Source organism: Denticeps clupeoides, chromosome 17 (assembly GCF_900700375.1).
Source record: "Denticeps clupeoides chromosome 17, fDenClu1.1, whole genome shotgun sequence".
Classification (NCBI taxonomy): Eukaryota; Metazoa; Chordata; class Actinopteri; order Clupeiformes; family Denticipitidae; genus Denticeps; species Denticeps clupeoides.
This window is the reverse complement of record NC_041723.1, coordinates 3104451-3123265: the sequence shown is the minus strand read 5'-3', so window position 1 is coordinate 3123265 and position 18815 is coordinate 3104451. Positions and strand designations below refer to the sequence as shown.

Below are 18815 nucleotides of genomic sequence, written 5' to 3'. Positions count from 1 at the left end.
AATATATTACATCACACCTGCATTAATATAAAGAAAATGTAACGCTCATATAGTCTCTGACGTGTGTTTAACATGTGATGGTATTCAGAATAAATGAGAATGAGAACAAGTTCTCAAATGACACAACAAACCGGGAAACAAATGCACACAAATACACGTTCAGATCTTTTTTTTTTTTATGTTGCTTCTCTTTCAACATATGAAGTTGTTCACTATGGTTTGATAGATAAACGAACAATTTGATTTGCGCTTTTTAAGCAAATAGTGCCTCCTCGTGGCAAAAAAGGAGAACAGAGTTTTCATTGTACAAAAAGTTTCAAATTTGCTCGGTAAAATATTATTATTATTATTATTATTATTATTAAAATCAACGGAAACGTTCGACCAAGACGTTCGAAGACGCAGCAGCTCGCCACTGCGACCCGTGGCAAAGCACCGCCCCCTTTGACGTGAGCGCGGCGGTTGAGCCAATGAAAAGGCGCGTATGTAAATGAGGCCCGGCTGTGGCGTCGCGTCGCAGCTGCCGCGGTTTGTTTGTGTCTGCGGCGCTGGACCTGTCTGGATGGAGATGCCTGGATTCTGAGTTTTTTTTTAACGCAAACATGCATTTCCTGCCGTGAAGATGGCGTGTGTATGTATGTGTATGTATATATGTATGTGTGTGTGTGTGTGTGTTAGTACCTGTAGCGGGTTTTAGGTAATTAGTTATTTAGTGCATTAGTCTTCGGCGCTTCTGGGCATCTGTCGAGGAGAACGGGTCCCATGCCAGCTGGATAATTAGTTAGATGTGAGTGAGTTGTATGGAGGAATCAGATAATAACGCTTTTGTTTTTTTTCTGCTGTTTTCAGGAGTGACACCTGTCATTTACTCCCCCAAGGCAGTTTCCAACGTGGTGACGCACGAGGTGACGCATTCTGCTCCCTCCTTTGTTTGCGTGTTTATCTCAAAAAATATGTAACATTTGATAAGAGAAATGTGACCGTTTCATTGTTTTTGTGTCAAACCCCAGGCCACCATGGAGCCACACGGTCATGGGGAGGTGTACACCATGCCCAGCGAAATGCCCGCCATGTTCGATGGCATGAAGCTGGCGGCTGTGGCCACGGTGCTGTACATCATCGTGCGCTCCCTGAATTTGAAAAGTCCCACAGCGGCTCCTGATATCATCTACCAGGACACACCGCTAAACCTGTACCTGCTCAAGTCCTGCCCCATCCTCACCAAAGAGTGAGTAGTTTGCTTAATAACGATTTACAAACGATGTAAAACAATGAAATAAGTGTGTTTTCATATTCATCTGTGGAATGGTGCAGGTATATTCCACCGTTGCTATGGGGGAAAAGTGGGCACCTTCAGACAGCCTTATATGGTAAAATGGGACGGGTTGGCTCTCCACACCTCTGTGGACTCCGCATGTACCTTCCCATGCAAGATGGAGCAACAGCAACCTTTGACCTCTTTGAGCCCCTAGCTGACCATCACACAGGGGGTGAGCAGGAGATGTAGATCTAGATGTTTTATATTTGCTCACAACGATATGACATTACAAATATGTTAATCAATAACAGTTTAATTGAAAGTGCTTTATTCCACAGGACATGGAACACAGCCATATATATATGTATATATGTGTGTGTGTGTATATATATTGTGTATTAGAAATAACTAAGGAATATGATAAAGGCAGATCCTTGGTTTAAGGTCCCTCACGCTCAGTTACAGTGCATCCATTTACAGGTGACATTACCATGGTGATATGCCCCGGGATTGGTAACCACAGCGAGAAGCACTACATTCGGACTTTCGTTGGCTACTCACAGAGCCAGGGCTACAGGTGTGCAGTTCTCAACCACCTGGGAGCTCTGCCCAACATCGAGCTCACTTCCCCACGGATGTTCACCTATGGTGAGTGCGCTACTGTGAAGGGAACGTACGTCGCGCACCGTAAAATATGTTAGAGGTACTCAAATCTGTGAGGGTATTTTACACACAATAATGTCAGTACAGACCATCTTTATTAAAATTGTACTTACCAATGAATCAGATTTGTTTGTCATAGAACTTACACATGTTGCTTTTTAATAACTGTTACTTTTTATTAACATATTTTTCCCTAACCTTAGTTGCACACATATCCCAGTAAATATAGTGAAAAAGGTGGTCTGTTGTCTATGCTACATTAATTGCGCATATAGTCTGTCCATGTCTTAAAACACAGATTGCAATGATTATCTAAACCACTATGTTGTATTTGCTGACAGTCTCCATTACTAATGGGGTATTAATTCTATTTTAAATAGAAACTGTGTGTCTATGTGTATATGTATTTATATTTTTGTATATTGTGTCTTACAGGCTGTACATGGGAGTTCGCGGCTATGGTGGGCTATATCAAGCGGGCCTTTCCCCAAACCCACCTCATAGTGGTGGGCTTCAGTTTGGGCGGGAACATTGTCTGTAAGTTTCTTGGGGAGAACCAGACCAATCAGGACAGAGTGCTGTGCTGCGTTAGCGTCTGCCAAGGATACAGTGCCCTGAGGTAACAACATGGTGGCATTGTTGCCGCATTTCACCTTGCTTCACCGGGGATTCCTTGTGCTAATGCTGAATGTTCTGTGTGTGTGTGTGTGCACTTCGTTCCCCAGGGCCCAAGAGACGTTTCTGCAGTGGGATCAGTGCCGCAGGCTCTATAACTTCCTAATGGCGGATAATATGAAAAAGATTATCCTTTCACACAGGTATACATTACAGTAGGTCGCGAATGCTACACACTGGCATTACAGTGGTAGACGCTGTGACCTTTAACCCTTGAGTATGTCTGCCTTCACAGGGGAAGCCTGTTCGGTATGAGTTCCAGCAAGATGGAGGATGCAGACCTGAGCCGACTCTACACAGCCACGTCACTCATGCAGATTGACGACAACATCATGAGGTAGCTCTCCGTTTCCTGTAGTGCACAGGAAGTCGCTGGATTCACGTTGCGCTTAATGCAGGTTGTCTCCCACACCAGGAAGTTCCATGGACACGGAACTCTGAAAGAATACTATGAAAAGGAGAGCTGTCTGCAGTACATCCATAATGTGAGTGAGAAGAGTCTGAAGAGCTGTAGAAAGTCATGAGAGTTCTGCGGGTGTGAATTTGTGACATGTGAATTTGACAGGTGACCGTTCCTCTCCTTCTGGTCAACTCTTCAGATGACCCTCTGGTCCATCAGTCCCTGCTGACCATACCTCGCACCCTGGCAGGTTTGTCTTCATTTTGTGTGTGGATTTTGGATGATGATTCTTACAATGAGAACCTTTTTATTGACTTAATTGTTGCATGAAAATAAGAGCCATTGTCATTTTGTGATTGTGATGCACAGCACAAAGTGACACACAATGAAACGTGTCCTCTGCATTTAACCCATCACCCTTCATGTACATACTTACATATCGCAACATATACTACTTAAATAATTCGATATATAAGCCATTTGTAAATATAATATGGATGAAAATATAATATAGTATAATTCAACGTAGACAAAATATTGCAGCAGAGACATATCTGGCAGTGGATACTATGATGGGGGCTATTTTGAAGAATCTACTACGCAAAACATATTACATTTTTTATTATTAGAATAAGAAGTATGTTTGATACATTGCTTGAAATATTGCTTTTTTTTTGGTTACTACATAACCTCACATGTGCCTGTGCTGGCACAAGTTGCATAAGTATAAAAATCACAGGGTTCCGTAACGTACAACGTAAGGCTTCTGATACAGCACCTGATGTTCAGGTACAGAAGTATGAGGTCTTGCTCTTTAATGGGCTTCCTCGTTCGGCCCCGTCTCAGACAGCTGCACTGAATTTTTCAGGGCCACACGATCCTCTTGCAGGGGATAATGTGCCAGGCACCTGAGCTCTGCTTCCTGCTCCTCGACCGTCGGGGCGGCGTCTTAATGGTCTCGGCTTACATTGCCGCGAAAGCACAGGCCTGACGCGAACTGTGGAGATTTCCGATGTGCATCACCTGAATGAGGGCGCTTTATCCAGCGTTTTCACGATGCTGTGGGCCGCGGCGGGCGCCATCTGCTTCGTCTGCATCACCAAGTGACTCGGTCTGGTCCACCGGCTGTCTCTGTGTACGTCTCCTCCACAGCTCTGCACTGAGACATGTCGACCATATGGGCAGCTAATTAATGGCCAGTCGGCGTCACTTGCCCACTAACCTACATTCGTGGTTAAGTGTCTCCTTGTGGAGAGAGACCGTGAGACTCTTGTGGAGAAGTGTTTGTTTCTCAGTTTGTTAATTGAAGGTGTGTTAAGGGAGGGAACGAGAGATACAGAGATGTTATCAGGGTTTAGGGTGCCAAAGAGAAAAAGGGGGTCAAGAGTCACATGCTCAGAGTAAATGGCAGGGTGTGAGCTGAAATCCAAGCCATTTCTATTTCAGGTGCCTTACTTTGGTTTATTACCATCAGTGGTAATGGGTGGTAGTAGCCTAGTGGGTAACACACTCGCCCAACTTACTACCAGGGGCACTGTCCCTGTAAATACTGATTATAAGTCGCTCTGGATAAGGGCGTCTGCTAAAAATATCTTTGTATCGCTAAAATAATTAGAATCATAGATTTAGATAGATTTATAGTGCATTGGACAGATTTAATTTATAGTGCATTGGACAGAAGCAATAGACAGATTTAAAGTGCATTGTATGTATGTATGTGTGTAAATGTAATTCTAAACAAATGCATAAATGTAAATTACAAAACAAGCTCATCTTCTGTGTCAGTTAAGACCACTTGAATCACAGACAGACATAAATGGCAATTACAAAAAAACATTAAGTTAAATAGATTTGTTAATTTGTTGCCCTGGTCTCCCATTTTTCCCTCAGAAAAGAAGTCAAACGTGGTGTTCGCGCTGACGCTCCACGGGGGTCACCTGGGATTCTTCGAGGGTGCAGTGCTCTTCCCCCAACCTCTAACCTGGATGGACAAAGTTATTGTCAGCTACGCCAACGCCATCTGCCAGTGGGATAAGCGGCAGTCTCCCTGCCAGGCCACAGGAAAGTGTACCAGCTCCAGAGGCGAGACTTAACGTTGGTCTGGGATGCATTCTACATACAGCATAAACAGAACACGGTGTTGGTGTTCGGTGTTCCTTGGAGTGTTTCCTTACACCACAATTTGCTACATTCACACTCACTGCATATGAATTATGAAACACAGCATGTATTATGAATGAGTCGCATTGACAATGTCGCACACTTCAGAATTGTTCACGCTCATGGCGCATTGTATTTTATTCATGTATGTCTTTGTTGTGCATGTAGATTTCTTCATATAAGGGTGACTCGCGCAATCCACAAACATGCTTCAGAAGGTGTAGCTGTGACCCGTGTGCCATTCCTGAGTGCTCAACGAGAGCATTAAGGGTCGCCCTTCATTTATTCGCTGTGACCGCACCACTGTTTCACCATAGCCGTGACCTATTAGGCTCTTGGATTTTTCACAAAGCAAATAACTTTATTTAGGAAGCTCAACTTTAAGTTCTCAAGATAAAGAAAAACATCTTGACATGTATAAAACATTCCAAAGCCATAGTATAGGCCTAAATACCTGAAGAACCCAGAAGTAGAACCTTATAGATTACCTTGCTGGAGAAATTCTGCCTTAACGCTATTGTGCTTTTAAAAGCAGGGTTAGGCGTAAACTTTGTATTATAATTAGATTAAAGCGTTGTAAATATGTGTATTTTTTCAAGTTTGTGTGATTTGTATTACTGATACCAGAGTTTGTTTTTTCCATTGGTGCTCTTTTAAGTGGATTAAAATTCTTCCAAATCCTTCATTTGCTGTCTGGTGTAATTGTAATGGTGAGCATCAGCTCCACTGATTTAAATCCAGTTTAATAACAGTAAACTGATTAGTAAATGTAATGGCCTGGACTCTAACCCTTCTACTCTCCTAATAGATTTTGAGTCTCAGTGTGTGTGTGTGTGTGTGTGTGTGTGTGTGTGTTGGGCAAAGTAAAATTTCAGAATGTGGTACCAAAATACTATTGCAAACGAGTGTGTTGCGTTTATTTTGCCCTTTTTGCCTGTATGTTTTTAGCTGAAGCAGACGCTCAGTTGGCATTGAAGTGTTTGTTTGGCAGTTATCATTTAACCTTCTTATATGCTACATTTATCATACATAAAGTAAAACATTTTTTTTATTTTATGTGAGCAAAAATGCTTAGTATATTAAATTATTACTTGCAATCAAAGAAGGATGCCAACATAAACACCAAAGTTCTGAAAAGTACCTTGTGAAATGACTTATTTTCTTGTACATACTTCTCATTGACTCTCTCAGTGTGTTTATATACAGTTTATTGTACACAGTTGTTGTTGGAGAGGATTTGGAAAATAACAATGATAACAATTATATTAAATTCAACAGAAAATAAAATATATTGACCATGGCTGGTCTGGTGGACACCACAGCCCATTCTGGGACTCTGGAGGGTGTATAGTCCTGGTGATACGCAGCTGGGACCTGCCCACGTTTTTCTGTGAGGAGCATCATCACGTCTGAGAAGCATTATGAGAGGAAACCCCACAACCATCAGCAGCAGAGTGAAGGGATCGGCCAAGTCCATAGTACAGTCCATGCTGCACTTTCAAGTTTGTTCTGTACTTTTGTACTCTAATTTCGAAGTCATGCATAAGGCACTGAGTATTTAAAGGTCAGAGGTCATGGAAAGGGCTGCAGGGGACAAACCTTTGCTACTGCGGTTTGTGTTTTACTCAGGGCAACCAATTACTATTACAAACATTTAAGAGTAGACCTACAGAATGCTAGAAATTGGACTAATCTCTCTCCAGTTTAAGTGTGTCCAGGACTGTGGCCATGTTCAGTCAAACAGCTTGGTTGCCGTGGCTTTTCCATCATATTTAGAGCCTTTACCATCAAACTCTGCCGGCAGGATATCGGGGTCAAATTCCCTGTAGTACGTCTCCAATTCATCACCATGGACAAAGACCTGGGAAAAGCAGAACATCAGGTTAAAAACGTGTAATCTCTTCCTATAATCTCTCACTGTGACATAACTATTTTCCGAAAGACATTTAATTTCGTAAGTGGTGACTGTGGACTGAGATAATGTTGCCCCCGTCCCAAAAAAAGCACATTTGGATAATGAATCTCATTTTAGCACATTAGAGATTAAGCTGGGGTTGCTAAATTCAGCCTCTCACTCTCTCCAGGAGCTTGCTCTTCATCAGGGGCTTGACCACGTTGTAGGTGGTGGTGAAGTACCACGGCTGGTGGATAAAATGCACCGCCTTGAACCGGGCTGGGAAGGAGTCCTGGCCAAAACATAGCGGTTAATTGATATATGGGTGCCCTGAATTAACAGTTCCTGTTCTACATCAGGTTCTGCAAATACAGTAGATCACCACCTGCAGCATGTCCACCATCTTCTTCAGCTCGGTTGGCTTGATACCAGATGCCTGCTGCATCGTGAAGCCCTTGAAGTTCTCAATAATGCAGAAGCCGTTGATCTGAGTCTCCTCGTTCTCCAGAAGTTTCTCCAAAATCACGCAGTAGGCCCTCAGGATCTAAACGCACCCACATAACCTGTTGGAACTGGCACCACAGACATTTCCAGTGTTCGAGTTGAATAAACGTGAAGGAACCTCATCGAAGGTGATCTCCTCGTAGTCCCAGTTCTCGATGTTGAAGAGCAGCACCACGCGGCCATATTTATCCCTGCTGGAGAGGATGCCGGGGTAACCAGCCTCAATCGTGCTCCTCACAGCCTCAGGAGTCAGGTTTTCAAACAGTTCGGGGTAGTCCCGTCTGAAACGCACATAACCTGGAGGTGCACCAGAACAAAGGTTAGCCAGGCTATTGGAGGGCAAAATGGACATTTGCAGTGGAAATTCCACTGGAATTGGAGCGTCTCACCCTTCATAAGCTCAAATGCCCTGTTGACGTCATACTTCCTTGCACGAATGAACCGGACCAGCACGCCATCTGGTTTCTCCCCAAATGTATCCTGCACTCCCTTGGCCAGATCGTCTCCAGATTCGGCCTTCTCCTTAATGATGCCCCTCAGCTCCTTCACGGCAGACACCTTCCTCTCGTCCGTCTCGTTCAGCTCGTCTTTGGCCTAAAAAAAAAAGTAAAAAAAAAACAACTTTTTTTGCCGTATATCTAGAGGATAAAACAGCATTCGTTTAGGTCAACCACATTTAAGAGTGTTGGCTGTGGATTTTATGGATCTCATCTGTACCTTCTGCACGGTGTGGTCGGGAACCTTGGCACAAGGTCCGAACACTGGCCCGTGGTCTTTGACCGTGAGGTGCTCCAGTTTGGCCCGCAGCGCCTGCTCCTCTTCGGAGACCATCCGGAACGTTCCACTCTGAGACGGGGATGAGGGACACGTCACGAACCTCATGCAAACCACGCAAGGGCAGTCTTTTAAAAAAACAAAAAAAAAAAACAAGAGCCTAATCCTAGTTTCGCCGCTAATTGGGCCTTCATCAATGGGGGCCAGTATGAGTGCTCGGTAATCTCTCTCACATGAATCCAGTAAAGCCTCGCGAAAAAAACCTTCCCCGGAGATTAGCGGCGGACAGCATCACCTTTTTAAAGTGCCGCCGCTCGGCTCTAACGGCCGAAGGGGAAAAAGAAAAACCACGTGAGGGGAGGCAGGCAGGAATTCTGCAGCCTCACTCGGAACGTGAGAACTGTAAACACGAACTGTTCCTGTGACCGTAATGCAGTCGGTGCTGTGGCGTTGCGGGGACGTGTGTGAGCTGACTTACGATGACAGCCATGTCTTCGGATGTTCAGAGCTCCCGCTTCACTCTCCTGTGAACAGAAAAGACTCCATGGAAGCCGGGAAGGGGTGGGGGTGGCTGGGGGTTGAGCAGACATTCCTCGCGAATGCGAACGGCCCCCGTGGGGCCGGATCTGTAACTGTCGGGCAAACATCTACGTGCAGTTCACGCATCGCGTGTTGCAAATCAAATGGAGACAGAGTCATCGCTGGGGCCAAGGCCACTGCAAGTCACTTTGGTGGCCCCAACAAGAGGGGACTTGGAGGACCCTACATTGTAGGGCTCCAGAGGACATTCATTTGAAGGATAGTCCTTTTTGTAAAATTCCAAATAATTTTGTAAATGCTTAAAGAGATTTCCAGTAGGAAATTTTGAACCATGGCCTTTAAAACCAATGGTGAAAGAACCATTCTTCTGCTGATGAGTAATTAAAAGTATAAAAAGAGTAATTATGATTATTTAATTTAAAAAAAACACTGCAAAAGACATCCATTACTATTCATTACTATGAATAAAATGAAGCCATAAAACATGTGAAGTTTCTTTGCTGCCCTAAGCCTTAGCAACAGTAAATTCAGGACGCGAATCCTTACCTGGCTGGATACGCTGGCTGCTGCAGAGGTTTGCCAGATTCTGTGAACTGGGAAGCGAGTAGCTCCATGATTTGTAGCATCACCCCCGGCAGGATTAATGTCGTCATGTGAGATTATGCAGAACAGATTTTGCAGATAATCAGCGCAAACAGTGAGGGGGGGAAAAAAAAAAAAAAAAAAAAAAAAAAACAGTAGCAGGAAAACTGCGACCAATGGGGGGGGTTGGAATGGGAAGAAGTGGGTTTGCCGAGGTGAGAGGGGGCGGAGCCTAGCTGGATTCCAGTACTTCTTTGTGTAAGTGAAAAGTAGCAATTGTTCCCCTCACTCTGGCCTGCAACGTGAATCCACAGTTACTAACGCTGAACTCCCTGCTCACATGGAAAAACATGCGTGTCATGTGATCGGTTTTTATTTTAGTTTTTTGCACATACATACTGAGTCAGTGATGTTAATGTGCACATTATGCATGTATCTTTACCAGCTCATTTTGATTCTATACATATAAACTACAGCTTTCTTCATACTGCGATGCATGTTCATGTTTTGATTTTAACTCTTTGTGTAATGATTTCTACTTTTGAACTTGTATCACTACTTCCATGGTTGTGTCCTGGATCTAGTTGCTTAGTTGGCTGGACAACATGCTGCTGTGTATTGAACCATGTACGTCTAAATAAGCTACTAGGTGCGTAATCAGCCACTAAATAGATCTTATTTAATCTAGGAAATGTTTGTCGCATGTTATTGGGGACAAACTCTGAAAGGTCTTCATAACTAGAACCCACCAAAGACAGATTTAGGTTCATCGATCATTCACCTGGACAGTGTTGTAAGTGGAAATTGAACACATTTGAGCTGAAATGCTGCAGCAATGCGAAGCAAAAATGCCGTCCAAGCACAGCGGTAGAGAAGGAAACTGGGGTTAGACAAAGGTGCAGGCGTTCGGATCCTCTATATATAACTCCGGACGAACCCAAATCACCTTAGCACGCTTCCCAGTGATGCAACCGAGAGGGGAGCAGGAGTAATCTTCTCATTCAGAGCTGATCCTCTCAGTGAAGGGCTCCGTGAGACCATGCAGCAGATCGCCGGCACAATGGACGGCTCTGTGCTCCCAGGGCAGCTGAACCTGCACCGTGGTCAAGACACTCAATTTGGGGACGGTGTTACAATTGACCTGGGGGCGGCTGTGACCTCACTGAGGGACCCGAGCAGCCCTCCGAGAGGCCAGCCTACAAGTACCACAATGGAGCAGTGTTTTTACCGAACGTCACTACTTACCCAAAATAGGATTTCAATTCTGCTAAACCTGTTTATTTTAACTTCTTACGTTGGTTGGCCAAAGACAGAGGATAACTGTACAACAACGAGAAATTGCAAGTTGTTAAATAAAGGTGTTTAAAAATACAGTCAATTCTATGTGACTATATACACACACACACACATTTTTGGCAGCTCATTTAGTCTTCAGAGAAGCGGGACAGATCTTTGTCTGGATCTTGGACTCGAACCACCGTTCTGGCAGAAGATTGTGTCAAGTATTCCGCAACCATTCTTAAAGCCATCAGTCATTCATAATGAGAGAAAATTAAATACCCAAATAATTAAGCGGGAGAGTGGTATGACAGGTGAGATCATTTTGCATTACTTTTTTTTTTTTTAAATCACCACGCATTGTGTAACCCACGAATGGGATGTGTCCCGTTCTTCTATGATTGAAGACCCTGGGAAACGTCTCTGTCTGAATTACTACAGCATTATCTGTTCGGCCCACACCAAAAATGCATATGCTGCCCTGAACAATGACACAGCACAACTCACAGAGTATGATTTATACTTTTTTTTAAATAACAGGATGGACGGACCGCATAGGCCTCTAGTCCCATTTCAAACGTTCCCATTTTTTGGAACTATACCTGCTATGTTGAAATAGATCACAGATGAATAAATAACTGGCACTTAAGAGCTTTAACACACGGCAGCTTTAACACTTCAAACACTTGTTACAAAATCTGGCAATGAAACGTTACGTGTAGCAGCACTGTACAGGTCCCCAAAAACAGTGATTTAAAAGGGGAGTCCCTTATCCTTAGTGATCTGTCCCATTCTTGTGTACCCTGTGTACACTTTAAGTTAGCGGCCCACACGGGCCTGCTCACTGACTGCAGTCCATCATGTGCTCAGGCCAGTACTCGTCCTGCATGTAGTGTGCGAGGGAGGGGGTCGAGTCCGTCTCGGAGGGCGCGTCCTTCGATCTGCTGGCCATAATCTGCTCCCACTGCTCCTCCACAAGTTTGTACAAGTCCAGCGTGGCTTGGGCATCCTCCACCGAGCAGTGCCCTCCCTTCCCGTCCTGGAGGGAGGTCACAGCGTCAGGGGTTAATACACTTTAACCTGGTCAGAGATGGTAAACCGGGTTCCTACCTGTATTCTCCGGTTGAGAAGATTTAGTGAAAGGCTCTTGAGCGAGACGAGCCTCCTATTGTGAAACCCGCACATTTCCTTAAACAGGCGCGACGATGTGTCTCTGATCAGACCCCCTGGAGGAACGAATCCCAGCGCCAGGAAGTCGTTGCAGAGCGCGTGACCGATCACCACCTTTCCTCTGAGCACGTCCAGAATCTGTGGGGACATCCGGCGCACCAGCTTGAGTATTTGACGTCATTGTGGCAAGCGGAAAGCAAGGGACCGCAACAAACTCACCTCACCCCTGGCTTCTAGGAAGGGCGTCGCCCGCTTAAGGTCCCTCTTCCTTATGCCACTCCAGCGGGTCCGGTAGTCCATGACAGGGTGGACGGGCAGAATATATTTGTCGTATACCACGTCGCCGTGGTAATTCAAGATGCTGCAGCGTGCCAGCTCGCTGCGGTGGCCCTTGGGGCCAGTGCCCACCATCTCGCAGTCGATGGCCACAACCCTGGAGGGACAGACACCTGCGAGAGGTGAACACCTGCCACTGGAGGGCGGGCTGGCGTCGGAGGCGAAGCCGCTGTCCGACTCCCAGGTCTCGCTGCGAGAAGGCCCGGTCCCGTCTGCCGGCTTCGTGCTGCTCGCACCGGGTGCGCCTGAAGACGAAGACGGCCGGGGCAGCTCCAGGCCTTTAACACTCAATCTCTTCTTCTTCACGTTGGTGTCGTGTCGGTCGTCTGCGCTTCTTCTCCTCTGGCGTTTCTTTCGCATTCTCGCCTCATCGCGACCGGAAACCTCAGGTGATGAGCGGAGAGAGCCCCGAGACGTCAAGGGGACTCTCGCACCGAATATGGTGCCGGACATCTCTGGCCAACTGCGCGCAACAATTCAGACCTAGAAAAAAAAAAAAAAAAAAGCAACAAATTACACGGCGGGGTTAACGACGACGAAGCACAGCTGACAGAACGCGAGCTAGCATGTGAGCTAGCTGGGCTAACACCACCCACATCGCTGTTAGCACGGCAGAACAGGGACGTGTTACTGACGACAAACGACGCGAACCAAGCACACGACTGACGCAGGTAATTTATTTAATCGACGCTCGGTAACAGTCGCCTGTTTTAACGCTCGTACTTCTTACACCCGCCGCTCACCTCGAGACACGTGGACCCGGTCAGATTCCTGTCGCAGAAACGGAACATGTCCGGGCAAGTTCGGAAATCCTGGATCCTCATTGGCTGCAAGGGTGCGCGTTCGCGATTAATCTTAATCTGATTGGTTGGCTGGATGGCTCCCCGCCCACTGCGCCTTAAAGGGAAAGGCTTTACCGCTCAAGAGACAAACTACTGCACGGTGCAGCGATAAAAACACGGAGCCTGGTAGCAAAACATCAATCCAATGAGTCTAATATACATAAATAGGGCAAATTAGGTTTGAATTTACATTTCCGTGAAGCGAGTAACCTCTTTGGCCACTGAACACAACGGTGCAACACTTTAGTCGGGCCGCAGATGGCAGCATTGAGCCAAAGACAAATCTTTGGTTTGCAATTACTTTCAGAAAACGGGCCAAAGACGATACTAAATATGTGGCATTGCACTCACACAACCTAGTGAATATACCACCATTTCTCAAGGTAATTGGCTTTGTGTTAAAACACAGAGACAAACATCCATTAAACATGTTGGTTTAGTGGGAATTTTATTTCACGGTCCTTCCAAATGTACAAAAATGAAACATGATACAAAAAAAAAAAAAAAAAAAAAAAAAAAAAAAAAAACTCACCAAAACCCCCCTTTTCCATGAAAGAAAGTAATGTAAGACAAAATTGGCTTCAAAAACCAAAGTGCATTTCTCTGAGTTTCAGAACATGGGAAACAATTTTTGATTTCAGAAGTAGTCCCTCTTGAACACATTTTCAAAAAAAAAAAAAAAAATCTCTCAGCCCGGCCACCACTACGGTCCACAGTGTTCCCATTGGAGCAAGCCCAATAGAGGGCTGCCTTGGATCAGAGCATTCTGTAGTTCTCTAAAAGTTTGGAATATAATTTAGTTCTCTTTTCACATATCCTTGCTGTGCAGGCTGGACAATCTGCATTTAGAGCTCCGACTTCTTCTTCTTCTTTGATTTCTTATCTTCCTCCTCGACAGTTAGGGGGTTGGTGGCTTCCCTTTTCAAGTATGAGATGAAGTCACTGACTTCGCGACCTCCCTGTGATGGAGGAGGGAGGGGATAGAACTTTAGACTTTAAACTGTACAACCAAATTTAACAGGAGGACCAAAATACCCCAAATATCTTGCAGTGTATGTATGGACCATAGACTAAAGCCAAAAAGTAGACAGCAAACAAACCTCATATTTCTTTGGATTCTGTTTCTGTCCAGCTGGAGAAAAGTAGATGGTGGGGAATCTGAAAAGAAAGTGTCAACCTTTGAATTAGTTTAAGACAACGTGACTATGTAATTTTTTTTTTTAATGCATCCATTAACGCCTTCAAAACAAATGTAAACTTTTACCCTCTAACTTCATATGGTGATGGCACATCATTAGCTACGGCATCCATCTTGGCAATGACAACATTAGGATCACCGCTGAGCTGTTGAATGGTGATTAAAAAGAAAAAAAAAAGTTACACACAAAGTTAAACCATGGATATGGTGTAGTTCATTTATTTAAAAATGTACCTTTTCTCCCAGTTCTTTATATTTAGGCTCAAGGCTCTTGCAGTGACCACACCATGGTGCATAGAATTCAATCAGCACATCCTTACTGTCATCATTGACAATAGAATCAAAGTTCTCAGCCACCAAAACCTGCAGGAATAAACAGTGATTTTTTTCTTCCCCCCCAATTGCATACAAAACCAAAAACACGTACAAACCCACATATGCCACTCCCTAGAACCATACTAACCTTGACTGGTCCATCGTTGCTCTCAGGGATTGCCTCAGACTTGAGGTAGCGCTTCAGTGTCCCGTCAAAGTAATCCTGCAGGAAACGCTCCAAGGCCTTGCCATCGCGGCTGTGTGCAAAGGATCAAGTTTCACATGAACCGAAAACCCTGTTTGTACCAATATTACAAGAGTTCAACTATTGCTGCATTAGCATTATTAGTGCACGGTCCATGGAGGAAGTTTTTAAAAATTGTAGGCTTCGCCATGGAACACTTACGAGAACTCTTCTTTCATAACGTATTTTTCGCCTTTGTTTGTGCGAATGCCCACAACAGGCAGTTCTCCAGAACTAGCATCCAGCCCAAACTCTGAGATGTCATGGCTAAAGCTATTCTTGTTGGCCACAGCAAAGTTGAGCTCCTTTCCTTGGTCGAGGAAGCCCTTGGCTACCTTCATTACTCTATGAAAAGAAGGGAAGCGTAATTTAAATCAGCATGTATAGAACATTAAGCTGAATTGTAGAGGACAGCAGACAAAAAAAAAAAAAAAAGTGAACTAATTATTTATAAACTGTACCTGTTCCTCCAGTAGTTAGATCCCTTGGGGTTCTTCTCGTAGTCTACATCATAGTAGGCCACCAGGAGATCTTTTCCTCTTAACTGATCTTTGTTGTCATCAGTCATATGTGGGCAGAATCCAAAGCTACAAAATACAAAGAAACCACACAATCAATAAATATAGAAATATAGATTGCTGTAATGCATGAATATTGATCAAAAACAACATACATATTGTCCTGAATAAACTTCTTGATCTTAGCATTGGTGAATTTTGTCTCAGTGAACTTGACACTGTCCTCTTCAAACTTGTTGCTGAGGCGCGATGGACGGAACAGGATGACACCCCTGCAAAAAATTAAAATAATAATTACTATTTTAATTATCCACAAAAGTGACTAGTCAAAAAAAAATAATAAAAAAGGTCACAAGCAACCAGGCCAGAAAAAAAAAAAAGCACCACCCACTCTCCATCAATCCCATGTTTCTTCAGGAGATCCTCAGAGTTGGTATGGGCAAAGCGATAGGACTCTCTCAGGGCACTAGCTGACTTCAGGAACTCTCCCTGGGCAGAGCTGCCACCATCAGCAAAGAAACCTGGGGACAAAGAGGGACATGTAATCCTACGCATACGACCCCAGCGGCAGCTGTGAGCAGGCGGATGAGAGATAATCATGTTTCATGTTGACCCTCAGAACAAAAGTTTTTTTTTTTTTTTTTTTTGAGAATCTATTTCACCTCTTACCCACAACACTTGCATCACGGTCTCCAACAAACTTCTCAAATTCAGCTTCAGCGTTGAGCTCCACAGACGCTGGCCCAGCCTGCTTCTTCAAGTGACTGACAATTCCATCTGTCAACAGAAAGCAGGCGACGTGAAACCACCGTAGACAATTCAAAGGTCCCTGCACGCACAGCGAAACACGGCACCTGCAGTGCGAGGTCCATCATAGCCGCCAGAGTCCTCTCCGCCTCTGAAGATCTTCAGGGTCGGGTATCCGCTGACTCCATACTTGCTGCAGACGTTAGTGCTGGCTGTGCAATCCACCTGTGCGTTTCAGAGACATGCCGTGCCGCTCGGAATATGAATCCCCACAACTGGGCACCGCTATCGTTTTAACAACTACAATGAAACCGGAGAAAATATTACGCGGCCGCTTTAGGAAGCGGATTCTTCGGTACCTTGGCCAGAGGGGCAATGCCTTTCAGACGCGTGGCAGCGGCTTCGTACTCAGGGGCCAGACGTTTACAGTGACCACACCTTCAAAGTAAAGAGACAGGGGTCAGGTTTCACTAACGCAAACACACAAGCACCTTTCGCCGAATCTTTAAAATTCATGGAAGGCGGTAAACAGGCAGTAAGTCAGGACATCCTACAAAGCCAATGCAGACGAGAAAACACAGCGTTGCACAGACATGCATTAGACATGGTCGTCGGTGAAAACACGCGAGAATTAAAAATTAGACAAGCGTGGACTATTGCTCAATCCGGATCAAAAGGGACAGTCACGGTCGGGTCAGTCAGAAGCGTTGAAACACGTAACAGCGCCGAGGGCCAATAGGACTCCGACACCAAAAGTCAAGCAGCCAATCGCGGCGTTACAACAGAGGAAGGCCACGCCCCCCGCCCTCTCCACTTCCTTAGCTAGTTCGTCCCCTTAAGTGTGGGAGGCTAATAGCTAAAAAGGTCTGCAATTAAATTGCAAGCGCGACATATTAAAAGCCACAAAGTCCAACAAAATACTGATAGTAATAATAACGAAGTGCATGTACTTAAAAAGTCCCACGCCCGAAGAAATACTGAGGTAGCGAAGCTCGGGAGAACAAAAAGTTGCGAGATGCTAGCAACGCTTTCAGAAATCCCGACTTCCTTAGCGCTGCGGTACAAAGTAAATTGTTGGAGAATTTGAATAATTGTTGGGAATTTTACTGCCCTGACGTGTTTTTTTTTTTCCCCTTTTTAAATCTCTTAACGAGTTCAGTTCAGCGTGTGGTTAGCTCAGACCCGCGAAAAAAAAAAAACACACACAGTTCTGCAGGATATACATCGCCCTTCGTTATTTACTTCACGTGCAACATAAAGCTTCGGCACAATAAAAAAAAAAGAAAAAGATTAAAAGCGCTCCCGAAGTGCAGCATTCCGCGTCCTGCTCGGCCGGGACGGACGCCGGGATAACCGGGCCGCGGAGAGACTCACCACGGCGCGAAGAATTCCACGAGGATCAGGTCGTGGTCGCCGATCCTGCTGTCAAAGTCGTCGTCCGTGAACTCGAGCACGTCGCTGGCCTGCGCCGCCGCGGCGAGGAAGGCGACCAAGATCGGCGCGAACATGGCGGCTGCTGCTGCGGAGGGAAGGAGGGATGAGAACCGTGAACGCCGCTCGGTGGCCCGGCCTTATCGCCGAGAGAGAAGGAGCGGGGTGCGAGAGAGCGTCGCGGATGCTGCTCGGAGGGGGGAACGCGAGTGTGGCGCCTCGCCATTGGGCTTTGAGCGGCGTCATCGCGGCCAGATCAGCCAATCGGGCGGCGCGCCTGGCTCTCGGTCGGAACGACGATCGGGTCGAACCGCGTGACGCGCACATCTCCGCTGCGGCGTCTCCGTGCTTTTGCTTTCATGTTTCGATTTGCGAACATGACGCTGGTTCTGCAATTTTTTTTCCAGTGTAGAAAAAAATCTCACATTTTGCACCCTGCCCTGGATTAAGTGGGGTGGTAGTAGCCTAGCGGGTAATACACTCGCCTATGAACCAGAAGACCCAGGTTCAAACCCCACTTACTACCATCGTGTCCCTGAGCAAGACACTTAACCCTGAGTGTCTCCAGGGGGGGACTGTCCCTGTAACTACTGATTGTAAGTCGCTCTGGATAAGGGCTTCTGGTAAATGCTGTAAATGTAAATGTAAGTGAAAGCGAAGTGATCGTCATTGTGAAGCACAGCACATGGTGACACAACAAAATGTGTCCTCTGCTTTTAACCATCACCATCGGGACTCGACCCGGCAACCTTCCGATTATGGGTAAACTTCCTTAACCGCTAGGCCACCACTGTCCCAATTAAATCCCAATAAAGCCCCAATTAAATAAGTAAGGTAGAAATCTAATGTCACAATGTGGTCGCCATAACTTCAGTGTTTATTTTTTTTATTTTATTTTGAGAGCTATGAAAAAATACATGCAAGGTCAGATATTTTGGGTTTAGTCATGCATCATATAGATATTTCCTTTACCGATGCACGCAAACCTGGAACAACAGGCCGACACCAGAGGTCACCATCTTACCAGACATGGCAGGACTGAGTCACAGCTGCATGGTGGCACTTCTGAGGGCGGCAGGAGAGCTTCTGAGCCAAAACTGTGATCACTTGGGTCTTTCTCAGCAACGCTCGGGGCGTGATACGCAGGGGAACGTGGTGGTGGTGGTGCAGGGGCTGTGGGAGTGGTGAGTGTGGCATGGCAACCTGGCCCCAGGACTCCCGTCTTTGGGGACACGCCGCAGGGCATGACGGTAACATTTTGGCAGGTGCAGAATGGCACTGGGACA

At 45.5% G+C, this 18815-nt stretch overlaps 4 protein-coding genes across 9 annotated transcripts; 1 reads left to right on the top strand and 3 right to left on the bottom strand.

Moving 5' to 3' along the window:
• The first annotated feature begins 512 nt into the window (after positions 1–512).
• Positions 513–5841, top strand: abhd2b (abhydrolase domain containing 2, acylglycerol lipase b). Of its 4 annotated transcripts, none has more exons than XM_028958621.1 (11): positions 513–635; positions 850–905; positions 1011–1228; positions 1315–1490; positions 1739–1906; positions 2357–2540; positions 2647–2739; positions 2832–2933; positions 3012–3081; positions 3162–3246; positions 4887–5841. In XM_028958621.1, the coding sequence occupies exons 3-11, from the start codon at positions 1017–1019 to the stop codon at positions 5087–5089; spliced, it is 1293 nt and encodes a 430-aa protein (XP_028814454.1). In that variant the 5' UTR covers positions 513–635; positions 850–905; positions 1011–1016; the 3' UTR covers positions 5090–5841. The 4 variants fall into 4 exon arrangements, with proteins under 4 accessions (XP_028814454.1, XP_028814457.1, XP_028814455.1 ...); XM_028958624.1 differs by having other exon boundaries at positions 3196–3246; positions 4887–5016; XM_028958622.1 differs by having other exon boundaries at positions 516–631.
• A 505-nt stretch (positions 5842–6346) lies between these two features.
• On the bottom strand, positions 6347–9493 carry rlbp1b (retinaldehyde binding protein 1b). The gene is made up of 8 exons (XM_028958705.1): positions 9415–9493; positions 8807–8852; positions 8272–8400; positions 7944–8148; positions 7673–7851; positions 7436–7594; positions 7232–7342; positions 6347–7017 (listed from the first exon to the last, which is right to left on the bottom strand). The coding sequence occupies exons 2-8, from the start codon at positions 8816–8818 to the stop codon at positions 6889–6891; spliced, it is 924 nt and encodes a 307-aa protein (XP_028814538.1). The 5' UTR covers positions 8819–8852; positions 9415–9493; the 3' UTR covers positions 6347–6888.
• Positions 9494–10712: 1219 nt separating this feature from the next.
• On the bottom strand, positions 10713–13036 carry isg20 (interferon stimulated exonuclease gene). Of its 3 annotated transcripts, none has more exons than XM_028958688.1 (4): positions 12978–13036; positions 12118–12717; positions 11839–12036; positions 10713–11767 (listed from the first exon to the last, which is right to left on the bottom strand). In XM_028958688.1, the coding sequence occupies exons 2-4, from the start codon at positions 12685–12687 to the stop codon at positions 11570–11572; spliced, it is 966 nt and encodes a 321-aa protein (XP_028814521.1). In that variant the 5' UTR covers positions 12688–12717; positions 12978–13036; the 3' UTR covers positions 10713–11569. The 3 variants fall into 3 exon arrangements, with proteins under 3 accessions (XP_028814521.1, XP_028814524.1, XP_028814523.1); XM_028958691.1 differs by having other exon boundaries at positions 12958–12990; XM_028958690.1 differs by lacking the exon at positions 12978–13036 and adding an exon at positions 12831–12972.
• A 573-nt stretch (positions 13037–13609) lies between these two features.
• Positions 13610–17706, bottom strand: pdia3 (protein disulfide isomerase family A, member 3). Its single transcript, XM_028958373.1, has 13 exons — positions 17473–17706; positions 16458–16536; positions 16206–16323; positions 16021–16128; positions 15743–15872; positions 15507–15623; positions 15295–15420; positions 14996–15178; positions 14738–14846; positions 14509–14637; positions 14341–14420; positions 14177–14234; positions 13610–14035 (listed from the first exon to the last, which is right to left on the bottom strand). Exons 1-13 carry the CDS (start codon positions 17604–17606, stop codon positions 13922–13924), a joined length of 1485 nt encoding a protein of 494 aa, XP_028814206.1. The 5' UTR covers positions 17607–17706; the 3' UTR covers positions 13610–13921.
• Between the last annotated feature and the right edge of the window lie 1109 nt (positions 17707–18815).